The sequence below is a fragment of the Microtus oregoni genome, unplaced genomic scaffold, assembly GCF_018167655.1.
Source record: "Microtus oregoni isolate MIOR12 unplaced genomic scaffold, Mior012 000035F_ref0000213, whole genome shotgun sequence".
NCBI classification, from domain to species: domain Eukaryota; kingdom Metazoa; phylum Chordata; class Mammalia; order Rodentia; family Cricetidae; genus Microtus; species Microtus oregoni.
The window spans coordinates 18,375,714-18,388,761 of record NW_024543094.1 but is presented as its reverse complement, the minus strand read 5'-3'; the positions used below and the strand labels follow the sequence as shown (position 1 = coordinate 18,388,761).

General features: G+C 37.5%; 1 protein-coding gene across 3 annotated transcripts in view; it reads left to right on the top strand.

The window, feature by feature from the left end:
* The window catches only part of Usp6nl (USP6 N-terminal like), a 134,632-nt gene that overhangs the window by 103,288 nt on the left and 18,296 nt on the right, over positions 1 to 13,048 (top strand). For all 3 annotated transcript variants that reach the window (XM_041630734.1, XM_041630732.1, XM_041630735.1), the window contains 7 exons: positions 289 to 398; positions 2,522 to 2,570; positions 3,345 to 3,465; positions 6,128 to 6,222; positions 6,794 to 6,859; positions 6,953 to 7,052; positions 10,028 to 10,180. In XM_041630734.1, coding sequence (XP_041486668.1) covers positions 289 to 398; positions 2,522 to 2,570; positions 3,345 to 3,465; positions 6,128 to 6,222; positions 6,794 to 6,859; positions 6,953 to 7,052; positions 10,028 to 10,180 — 694 coding nt within the window. The remainder of the gene's footprint in view (positions 1 to 288; positions 399 to 2,521; positions 2,571 to 3,344; positions 3,466 to 6,127; positions 6,223 to 6,793; positions 6,860 to 6,952; positions 7,053 to 10,027; positions 10,181 to 13,048) is intronic.

Here is a 13,048-nt window from a genome sequence, read left to right as displayed (position 1 = left end):
CTGATCTAAATCTGATACCATGGAAGGGAAAGGCTGTGAGCAGAGTAGATGGGGGCATGGAAGGAAGGAAACGTTTTCTTTGTGTGTCTTTTTATATTGCCTAGATCTTTCTTTAAGCCATGGGAATTATTTCCCTAGCCCTACCCTCTGCCAATACATTCATTCATGCATGCATGCATGCATGCATACATACATACAGTTTTTAATTAGGATCATTTTGCTATTTATCATAGAGTTTTCGCAAGTATTTTTCATGAAAATATATTTTCTTCTCTTTTTCTTCTTCAGAAATTAAAACACAGAGCACGAGGTTGTTCACCTGACATCAGACAAATAGACCTTGACGTGAACCGCACATTTAGGAACCATATTATGTTTAGAGACAGATACGGCGTTAAGTAAGTAAAGTTTAATATTATAAAATGTGAATAATGCATGTACAAATGGTCTTTATTGGAGTCTTTAAGATGAACTGTACTTTTAGGATGTCTTGTTTGTACTATAATTTTTATTTTGATCCTAAAAGTTTTTGTAGATCATTTAATTCCATGTTGAGTGAAACTGGGGTCTGACTTAATTTACCATTTAAAACATTGGCATAGTACATGTTGTAAAATTGGTAAGGAATTATTTTATGATTGTAAAATTCTTAAAAATATTTTGTAGGTACTAGGGAGGCTGAGGCAGGAGGATTGCAAGTTGATGTGAGACCATATATTTATTTGAAAACTGTTGGTAATAAGTTTATCTCTCGAACTGTGACCTCATGAATAAATGAAACCTGAAAGAAGAAAATGAATTAAATGAGAAGTTAATGTATGGAGTACAACAGAGCATTTGTCCTTACCGCAGTGGCCATCACTGTGTCAGTGTAGTAATGAAAAGACACTATTTTGCCGACCTATGTATCATTTAGAATCCAATCAGCAACGCAAAAGCTGTAGGCTACAGTGTTAAGATCTGCTTGACCAGGAAGAGCAGGCTGGAAAGTTCAGTCTCTGTGTGCCTTGGATAATTTTCCTGACTCAAATTTAGTAAACAGCGGATTTAATCACATCTGTAAAACTCTTGAGCGCAGCACCTAGGTCAGTACTTAAATAATAAGGGAATTGCAGCCTACCTGGTATAGTTGACCATTGCAGCTTGTCCTTGTAAACTTGGTACTCACACACATCCCTTTAAACCATTCTGATTCCATGTGAGGCTGTAACAAAATCATACATCTGTCTAGTCTGATGCAACTATTTTGTTCACAGCTGAAAACACATTAACCCTGTCCACAAGTGCATTTCAAGTCCTTTGCTGGTAGTCACGCTCAAATAATATATATATATATAACTGTATAATAGTGTAACTGTTGTATAGAGTCACCTATTAGTACTTCTAATATAAGACAGCGAGAGAAAGAAAATACTAACATATAGGCATTCACACCAAAATAGAAGGGTACAGTTATCCCTGTGACTGGCCATGTGTCATGGTGTTTATAAATACATTTTTCCATTGCCCATCCCTCAGCAAGTACCTCAGCTGTGTTATAGGACTTAGGGCTTCAATCCTGAAAAATCTGAACCATTATCAGTCTCTCTAAATAATGTTGCTATAGTTTTCCATAGTTTTCTTTACACATATACTCTTTGTATGTACTTAGTACGTACATGCTAAGGAATTCCCCAAATAGTCTCCTTTATTCCAGGTGTGATTTCTTTGTGTCCTTTAGGTAGTACCATCAACCTCTCACATAGGGATCAAGCCATCCTGAGTAATGTAGTCACTTCTTTTGCCTGTTGAACCCAAAAATGACATAAGAAGCCCAAAGCAGTTGTGTGGTCGTTTCACTTCCAAGTTGATGGAGTCACTGTTGTATCTCCCTCTAGTCTCATTCCTCTTTTTTGTCTTGTTCTGCTTTGGGATTTTGAGGTAGGGTCTCACTATATAGCCCAGGATGATGGCTTAGAACTTGTGATCCTCCTCCCTTAGCCCCTGGATGCTGGTATTACAGATGTTCACCACCAGGCCAGTTCTGTTAGAAGTAAGATTAAGTCAGCAAAGATTGAAGTGGCATAAACTTCAGCAGTGAGTTGTCAGAAATGTAGTGGGTGCAGCCCCCTACCTTCACTCTGATGGGTAATCTAGTCTTAGGATGGGACTCTTCTACTTCCTGGGGAATATCTTCCCGGACTGCCATTTCCTGCACTTAGCTACTACTCTAAGAGTCTTCAAGAGGCCGTCCATATCTTATTTCTCTAGAGGCTTCAGAGTAAGATCAGCGAAGCCTTAGTACTTCCCATATGAAGTTTTTCTATCTGAATGTATGATAATGTCTCAAATTTAAACTATTATATTGAGAATTCTGGTTCAATTTGAGCTTGGTATGCTTTTTTTCTTTAAAAACTACAATAGTAATTTTATTTGAATTCTTTTTGTTTTTAGTCAGCCTGTTTTTTTTAAGTTTGTAATTTTAAAAATTAAATTCTTTTAAAAACTAAATTATGTTTAATATAAATTTTCAATTCTCTAGGCAACAATCCTTATTCCATGTTCTTGCTGCATATTCTATCTATAATACGGTAAGTTGGGTCCTGCTTGCCTAGTTCTTTGAATTGTATTCTGAAGAACCAAAGATTCTTGTTGGCACTCTACATAACATGGCACTTGTAGGCCATTTCTTCATGTCAGATGGTCTCCATAGTCCCATGAGCTCTGGTGTTTTTATAGCTCCCATGTTAACCCAAGATCTGATTTGGAAGTAGGAAAACCTAGATATGACTACAGGATGCCTGTGAGCTTCACTTTCCCTCCCTCCAGATGGTTTTTGTTTTGTTATATTTTTGTGGTCTTTGGTTTTCTTTTTTAAGCATTTAAGATTAGGCATGGCAGGGTAGGAGAGGGAGCGGTGGCCTGCTGCCTCTTCCTCACTCCTGGCAGGTACTCTTGTGATACCCAAACTTCTCACCTGTGGGAGGTCTGTGAGGAGTAGACTAAACCTTGTGTCTGCAGAAACACAGAGGGGACAAGACAGAAAACTGAGATTTTTGGGAACAGTTTGCCAGCTTCTGAGAACCATATATTAAATAAAATTAATACTCACATTGTTAGAGACTGTATTGCCATATTACATGTAAAAGTTTTTTTTTTTAAATGTATCTTGTTCCCCACACCTGTTTACTCTTGAGCACAGTTGAAATCTTGTATAGCATGTGTCCCGATGCTGTAGATATGACAACAGTTATCTCTAGAATTGCCCAGGCATTTCCTGGTATTTTACAGATTAACCTTTCTCATGTATGTGTTCATGGAATTTGATTTTAAAGCCCCCAGTCTGTATTTTCATTGCTCCTTAGGAAGTCGGGTACTGTCAAGGGATGAGCCAGATAACAGCCCTACTCCTCATGTACATGAACGAGGAAGACGCCTTCTGGGCCCTGGTCAAACTCTTCTCAGGCCCCAAACATGCTATGCATGGTAAGAAAACCTCATATATACGGATAAACAAGCAGGGGGAAAGCAAACGGAAGGAAAACAAATGATACCTAGTGAATTTAGGACAGCAGATGTCAATCCCAGGCCTTCTTCCAGCCTTACATTTCATTCCATCTTAAGGAAAAGGCTAATAACAAAATTTGACAAATTTTCACAAAATGCATAACACTTTGGTTTGTTTTCAAATTAACAGATTGAGTTTAATGGCCTTTTTCTTACATTTGCCAAGAAAATACTCTAAACTTTATTTCATTGTTCGCATTTTGCAACTTGTCTTAGGAGTGAAAGTAGTATTTGTTCCCAGAAAGCAGGATTATGTGTTGTTTTGTCCCTAGTGCCATCTATGCCATCTAATAGCAGCTTTGAGACAAGTCGAATAGCTGAGGTCATCACTCAGTATTAGAGCACCTCTCTTGCATGTGCAAGGCCCTGAAGCCAATGTACTAGTTATACAAGACAGTGTTAGGTGAACCACTTAGGTTCACTTTGTGAGTATTTATGCTTATAGAGTGGGTGACCCTAGCACAGAGAATGCTCATTTAAATATTTCAAGATTAGGATTCTCCATAGTCTTATTATATAGTAAATCTGACAGGCTCTTTTTAGAAAAAGGTGGGCTTGTGCATGTGCTTTTGTCTTGCTCCCTATGTTACTCACTGGTTATTTAACAGATATCTGCATGATAACTGATTCTGGGTACTTTGAGTGCCTTAAATGGACTCCAGAAGCGAGACATACTGTTGTATCAAGCTACCATCTAGTAACCTGTTTGATTTAAAAAGACACCTTGACAGAAAGAACTCGTCATCATTGGTCTTTCTCTGGGCTCCTTGTGTGATGGTGTTGCCAAGCCATCCTGGAATATCATGGAGCTTTTCCTACTTTGGTGATAGGTTAATTGTGTGATGATGTTTTTCTCTACTTTTTGAAGGTATTTTCTTTTAAACCTCTTCTGCTGACTTAGCTTCAGCTGTCACCATCTAATCTTTAATCAGTCTTAATTTTACAGCCCTATTATTTGTTCTTACAGTTTAGTTTAGGCCATTTTTATGGGTAACTTTATACTTGAGGGATTATTTGTCTCTAGATCTGGGCAGTTTTGTGACTGATGGTTACCTTTGATCTTTATATTTTTTATATGAAAATTGTAAGTATATGGGATCAACCCAGAACTGGGCAGAGACCAATTTAAAATACTGAGGCCAGAATGTCACTGAAAAGTGAATAAATGTTAGACAATCATAGCATGTTTAAGCTGGTTCTTACTGAAGTGCATTGGCTTTTTAAAAAAACAAGTCAGATTTTCTTGAAATTTTCCTATCTCCCATTCCTCTCTAATTGACCATGAAAGTGGTTCCAATTGAAAGATAAAGATTTTTAAATAAAATCATTTTACTGTTTAAAAAAAACTATTTCTGAGGGACAAAAATCTTTGTAAATTTTAACACACATCTTCAAAACTGAACCTATGTTGTAAGTGCAGTGTTTCGTTGCTCTTTTCTTGGTTCTTGAAGCACACTGGGTCCTTATTACTCTGACTTTACTTCCAATGGAAATCACAAATGTGAATTTTGTGTAGTTTTATTAACCAGTATCCGGTGACATTTACAAAACTGTATGTGCATTTTCTTAAGGGGTTGTGTTAGAAAATGTACTACTTCAGTGTATTAGGATCTCTCATTATACTTGATATTATGTTTAGAAAACCATTGCTTTTTAAATTACTTGCTATGTGGAGAGTTTAATGCACTCTCAGATAAACAAATATGTGAGACTATATGCTAAAGCAAAATAGGTTTCATTAAATCTGAAAGAAAGCTTAATGTTTATAAACTATTGTCAATAATGAATATCTAAGGAGAATCTGTCCATCATACCTTTTCCTGGGTTCTTAGGAAACCAAAAGATGTCGTTTAAATCTCCCAGATGTGCTTAGAAACTAGGTTTGAAAATACTAATTGCAGAAATAAAGTCTATTGAGTATATGTTCTTGAAATGATTGAATAAATACGTGAAAAGGAACTTCTGAATAAAAATAGTTATAAATTCAGTGAACTAAATATGCAAGTTAGTATTAATTTACCATTTACAGTCAATTACTTTTTAGAAAGTAATTGTGTATAGGTTTTGGTATAACCTTAAGTGTCTGCATGTTTTAGCTGATGTTAAATATAGCTTATGAAAAGAATTTAAAAGTGATTTTAATGTAAGAAATGTAGAAATACAGTAGTGAAATTGTTAGTGTATTCTTGGCAAACAGTAAGATGTGGAAGGCAGTAGCAGTAGAGCAGAGTGGTTGTCAGGACTGAAGAGCTTAAAGTCACAGCTAGCAGAAAGGAGGCTGTTTGATAAATAAATTCCGTTTCCATTGTCTTTTGGTGTTAAACTTTTCCTCCTAATTTAGAAATATGTTTTCCTCTTTATTAGTTCTACAAAGTAAAGGCGGTAGTTAGCAAGCAAGTACTAGCTAAAAGTTTTACTCTCCAAAGCTCACATGAAATTATTTCCAAGATGAGGAAGAAAACACCCTGGTAACTAAAGATGTTGGTTTTGTTTTACAAGTTCAAATACAATATATTATATTTTTAAGTTGGGGTTTTGTTGGTATTGTCTCTGAAGTTCTGATTTTATGTTTGTGTTCTAGGCTTTTTTGTCCAAGGTTTTCCTAAACTATTGAGATTTCAAGAACATCATGAAAAAATTCTGAATAAATTTCTGTCCAAACTTAAGCAACATTTGGTAGGTAGATGTGTCACTGACTTATAGCCTCCAGCACTGAGAGTGAAGCCGTAGTAATTAATTAAATTCAGCAGGGGTTCCCTGGTTCTGGTTACCTCACTGTCATAATCCTCGATGCTTTAAAGAACATCGGATTTGTAAAATTTAGTATTCATAGACTACCACAGTCCTAATTCATAGGTTCAGATTACTTCTATGAAGTTGATAAATACTACTAATAAAAGCTTTAAAATGTGTGATTTCTCCATTATGTTTTAGGTTTTAAATTGTACAAAAAGCATTATAAGAAGCATAAAAACTGCTTCCTTGTGAACACATGCATGCTTTACTATAAAATATAATGGTGCAATGGAGCAGTTCACTGCAAAATGTACTAATGATTGTGTTATAGTCCTATCATGGTGACATATTCCTGTGATAATTCTTATTAGTTAAATTTAGGGATTAAAAACAGGAATAGAAAAACAAAGTATGAAACTATGAGATGGTTATTTGCTCACCTTTGACAGCCTCCTTACTATTGCTATTTTGTTTGTTACAACTCAGAAATTATGAGATCTTTGTTTTTTAGGATTCTCAAGAAATCTACACAAGTTTTTATACAATGAAATGGTTTTTTCAGTGTTTTCTTGATCGAGTAAGTACTTTTTATAAACCTCTTTATGAAAGTGCACAACCAAGGTAAGGGAAGCACTAACAGTACCTTGCTCTGCTTTGTTCTTTGCCGCAGACTCCTTTTACGCTGAACCTCAGGATATGGGACATCTACATCTTTGAAGGAGAGCGAATTCTTACTGCTATGTCTTACACAATCTTGAAGTTACACAGAAGTAAGGAAACGTTTGGCTGCAGAGACTTTACAAAAGTCAAGGCTTATTTTAACTCCTGCTAGCTTGGGCTCCCTCTACCTCATGGTTTATTTTTTTTTTTAATTTTTCATGATGATCATCAGGGAATTCCTGATTCTCGGGACTAGATCCACGTTACATCAGAAGGTCTTGGATCCTTTCTCTTTCTCAGTTTCATTTTCACACTTGAATAGTAGGGTGCAGTTTTCGGTGTCACTAATAATATTCTTCTTGTATTGGTTTCCACTGGAACCCTTGCTCTTCTAGTTGGTCTAAGTCTCAGGTTTGTAATAAGGCAGAGAGAGCAAAGAAACAAGGCCTCCTAGGTGAGTGGGCCCAGAAAAAATATATCTGTTACTTTCTCTAAGGGAAAGTACATCCAGTTTCGAGCCCTGGATGAGACTTGACTGTCATGGCTTCTAGGGCAGCAAGCCTTCCTTCCTTCCTTCCTTCCTTCCTTCCTTCCTTCCTTATTAGTTAATTTTCCCAGTTTTCCCTCCCTTCTCTCCTTCCGCTCCCCCACTTTCCCAATTCCATCTTCCATCTGATCTTCAGAGAGGTTAAGGCCTCCCCTGGGAAGTCTCCTAAGACTGGCCCATGGCTTGTGCCCCCAACATCCCGTACCCCCCGTGCCTAGGCTGAGCAAGGTATCTATCTCTATATAGAGAATGGGCTCCACCAAATCAGTTCATGCATTAGGGTTAGATCCTGATCCCACTGGCAGTGGCCCCTTATACTCCCCAAGCCACACCATTGTCATCTGTATTCAGGGGACCAGCGATGTTTTCAGAAAAATGAAAGGGGCTCTGTAGATAAGATGTGTTGGACCTTAAAGGTCAGGAAATGAGATGTTTTACATTTCAACTTAGAGCCATCTGACTCCTCTTGTAGCTCTGTAGAAATGTGGGTCATGGGCAGCCTAGAATCATGTTATCTACATGCACATTTGTGTGTGCCCCACTCTGGTACATCATTCTTGAATGATTTGTTTGGCATTCTGACTAAGTTATAAACCAGCTGAGAGCATGGGGACAAGTTTATGGGTTGTGTCCCTGCTGTTCCCAGCCATCTTCAATGCTTTCATTGAGTTTTCTTGGCCGCTGACTTGAACACACAGAACACATCAGTGCCGCATTAACCACACTTCACCTGCGGTGGGACCTCGGTATCTGTGCTTTTCCAGAGCAAAGCTGTCAGGAATGCTGTGGTGATGGTCCAGCACACAGGCTAACACCAAAACAAAGCTTTGACAACACACTTCCTTCCCAGAGTCGGGTTGTATCATTGCTGGACAAAAGCCCTTTCCCTTCACCTCCACTCCTTCTCCTCCTTCCTTTATGTCACTGCTCTTGTTATAGGTTATAAATAGATCAAAATATACTCAAAAAGTATATCTTTCCAGCACTCGGGAGGCAGAGGCAGGAGGATCACTGTGAGTTCGAGACGAGCCTGGTCTACAAGAGCTAGTTCCAGGAGAGGCTCCAAAACCACAGAGAAACCCTGTCTCGAAAAACCAAAAAAAAAAAAAAAAGTATATCTTTAACAGTAGTTTAATTGTCTCTAAACAGTGAAAATTAGAAGTGTAATGCTATATGTCTTTATAGCTCTCATCTCCCTTTAAGTTATTTCACTTAGTATGACTTTAGCCTTTGTAAATAAACTCTGAGCATAGCAATTACTTCCCATGCCAGTGTATCATTAGACTGTACAAGCTGTGAAAAATCCTGCCTGCTGCTCTTTCTTTTCTTGTTTAGGAAGCAAAGCTCTTCCATCTTCAGTGAGTTTCCTGTGCCACCATATGAAAAAATAAATGTTGAGGAATAGGGCACACCGGGAGATGTTGCTCTTGGGCTACAAAGTTTTACTAGATGGAAGGATACAGTTTGGGGATGTACTATTTGGCTTAGTATGCACCCTTAGTAGTTATGTGTAACAGACTGAAAGTTACCAAGAGAGTAGACTTTAAATGATTGCCTCACAAGAGTAAGTGTACTTGGTGGTGGATCTAAGAGTCATAGAGGTGTAGTCATTCCACGGTGGTGAGCCTGTATTAAAACACTGTGTGTGCCAGAATGTCACTTACAATATGTCACTTGCTAGTTAAAAAAAATAAATAAAACAAAAAGAAATCTCTCTGGGTATCTTAACAGCTGACCCTAGTCAGAGACCTATTCCTTTCTTGATTTCTTCATGATTGCTTTAAAACTAGTATTACTGGAGATTGATTACACAGCAGTTTTAGATGGGGAAAAAAAACAAAAACAATGTAAATGCACATGGTTGGACTAAATGAGCAATACTACATGCTGCTCAGTTAACATCACTACTACTAATAGCTGAGAGAGAGCATTTGCATGCTTTTGAGTAAGGCGAAGCAGGTGAACTTAGACAGTCTAACTTGTGTTGTGAGTTGAGCCCATACATGTAGATGAACATAGCACACCTGTCTGTAAGGTATGGGTAGTGATGTCTTACTGGGTGTCTGTTTCTGATTTCCAGCTGTAGTGTGATTTTTTTTATTTTTTATTTTTGCTAATAAAGTTAATTTCCTCAGTCGAAATAATACAAATAAGGTTAGTAATTTTTTTTTTGGAGGGAATTTGCCAGTCTGAGTTATGTTCCAGCCAATAAATGAGATAAATAAATGCCTATTTACTCATAGGAGCTCTTGTTGTAGTTTAGTGTTAATGCCCAGACATGGTTACTCATAAACCAGTGAGAAAATATTTGGTCTTGTACATCTCTCTGTCTTTTCTCCTAATAAAATCAACCTGCTTTCTCTAATGTCAAACACTATCCTGCTGAGTTTTAGTGATGTTCACAGTGCCAACTATAAGTTGTGTATATATCTTTTTAATACCCTATTTTAAAACTCACTACACTCAAATAGAGTATATCTTCTTCTCAACCTAATAGAACTGTTGATTGGCATTTGCATTTCTCTCATCCTTTCCTAGAACATCTAATGAGATTGTCTATGGAAGAACTTGTAGAATTTCTTCAGGAGACGCTCGCCAAGGACTTTTTCTTCGAGGATGATTTTGTAATCGATCAACTTCAGGTTTCTATGTCTGAACTAAAGCGGGCAAAATTAGATCTCCCAGAACCTGGTAAGAAATGCCCTGGCATCCTACATCAAATTCTAGCATAAGAGGCCATGACACAGTTAACACAAACTTTTATTGTTAAGGTGTAAGCATTACACTTGGTGAGAACATAATATCAATTAGTGTCTTACCAGCTGCTAGTGGCTTTTTTTTCTTTACAAAAAAAATTGAACATTTCATACATTTATACAACGTATTTTGGTCATATTCATCCTCCATTGCCTCCTTCTAGTTCCCTCAAGTGCCCCCATTCTTACCTCCTTTCCAACTTCATGTCTTTTTAAAATGTCATTAGTTATCTCCTTGCAGGTGTGTAGGGTCATCCTTTGGGGGTGGGGTGCAACCTATCAGCAGCCATATCCCCAAAGGAGAGTGACTCCTCTTCTCAGTAGCCATCAGCCCCCAGTATCTCCTCTGACAAGTGCATCTACATTGGAATTTCGATTACAAAAGTTATCTTCTCTCACCAAAGTTAAGAACAGCACAGGTCTGTAGTATAAACATAAATATTTAAAAGGCGATTAGACAACATGGTCATTTACCCAATAGTAACAATAACAACAATAATAATAAGGTTTGCCCTTAGGACCTATAACCTTGGTAGTCATGGGCCTTTGACCAAATTTATAGACCCAGACATGAAATCCCTCCTGTGGAGCATGCCTCATATCCAATCAGAAAGTGATTGGTTACTCCTGTAACTGTCAGGATATTATTTCAGCAGTGAGCACATTTTGCCAGGTGGGCTAGTATTGTAGCGTGCAGGGTCTATTACACTGGATGAGACTGTTTGTCTTGTCTCCTCGAGTAGGCAGCATAATAGTACCTTCTGGTACTTTATAAGCTATCTAAAAGTGAGGTCATTTTTCTATTAATCAAGGTTGATTTCTCTGTGTTCTGTGACGCAACAATATGGTCTTACCTTCTAGTTATGGTGATCAACCAAGAGGAATGTTAATAGCCTGTGTTGCTGTGGATGGTTCTAGTGACCACTCAGTAACTCATAGAGAGGGATTTCGTACTTGTCACTGAGAGTTTCATTTGATAACCATGTCTTATGGCTTTTCTTATTTTAGGTATGCTGTTTGAAGTTATTTTTTGCCATTTTCATTTTCCACTGTTATAGTAGGTAGTGTGGTAAGGGGCTAGGAAAGTGGAAAATATGGATGACAGAAGAAAAGTAGATTCAGTTATTCATGTTAACTGGGTTTGGCGTTTCCTCATCATGTGCCCTGTGTGATGCTCCTGTAAGAAAAGAAACAGACTCACATCCAGGAAGAGTTGTTTCCCTCAGAAGACCAGCTCCTATGCTTTGACTTAACAGAGGGCTTTAACCAGCACTCGAGTCCTGGAGTCATTAGAATTGACAAGACAACACCTCCTCACAATGGTAATTGAGTTGAGCATAGGCCATGGGAAACTGTGGCCTTTGCTAAGTGAGGTCAACCCTCCCTGATCAGTATAATGATGCCTATTTTCCACTAATTTTTCCCTGTAGCAGAAAATGCACTTAGAACAGCAATTACTATACTGTCCCTATCTAACACTTGTTTTAAATTGTCTTGCCTATATTAAAGAAGAGTTTAAGGCACTTTTAAATAAAAGATACATGTAAAGAAAAAAAAGCATATACACTGGAGAATTGTTTATTTAATATCCTCAGAAATACATGGTGAGGTAAAGTTTGAAACAGATCATGATGCTAACTAACTGTTTAATACCTATTTAATAACTAATGTTTATTCAGAATGTTACTATGTCACATATGTGGCATTTCTCATTTACCCCTATAAAAACAACTGTAGAATTGTGCTCCTAATTTTATAGGAGTAGCAATTTGTAGAATATTTTCAGTAGGAAAATGAGGGGAATCTGGCTGGGAGATAAAAGGAAAGGGGTGGGTAACTAGAACCAGAGACACTGTAACAATGTTCATTTTCAGAGTGTTTCTGCCCCCATGACTTGACATTGTTTTCCTCTCTAAGTTGTGGATTACGTATGGAACTGATGGGACATGACATGAAATTGTATCAAGATCCTTCCAAGTCATACCCATCCTTCAAACTTTTTATGTGTGGGGGATGTTTCCTGAATATATATCTGTGCGTCATTTGTGTGCCTTGTGTTCAGAGGGGCCAGGAGGGCATTGGCTCCTCTGGAACTGGACTGTTACAAACTGTCCAGTGGGTACTAGTGATCAGACATTGGTCCTGCCAGAGCACCCAGTATTTTCAGCTGTTGAGCCACCCTTTTAAAAGTATAATGACTGACACTCCCTTTGGCTCCTTACATAGTACACAAAATTGTATGCTTGCCAAGAGTATATATAGCAAGATCCTTACAAGAGCATGCTGTTGTGAAATTTTTAATATTTTTAGTGTTGGGGTAGAGGATCCCATTCTTGTTTTGGTTTACATTCCTTGAGTTGTAAGTCTAGTATCCTCCTTACAGATTTATTTCATCATCTGTGAGCTTCTCTACCCTGTTAGTGTTGTCTATAGGTACACTCATATAGCGTCCCTGTTTGCCCTCTGTGCATTGTACACAGCCCCTCGCAGTTAGGAAGTCACTAGCAGATTGTGTGTTACAAATTCTTTAAACGTATATTTTTTTCTTATGGTTTATTTGTATTAATAAAGATAATTTATATGAAGGTCTTCCCTTGTTCCAATATTTCTCAAATTTTTTGCAAATTTTTTTAAAAATTGCTTAAATCTTTTTAGTGAGTATCAATTTGTCTGATTAAGTCTAAGAATTACTTTGGTTTATTGGAAAATACCCCAATTCTCTTATTTTTCTAACAGCCACAGGGATCAACATCACTTAATATATTATATCTTGGTGTTTTGTTTCTGTCTATTGGTCTCTACT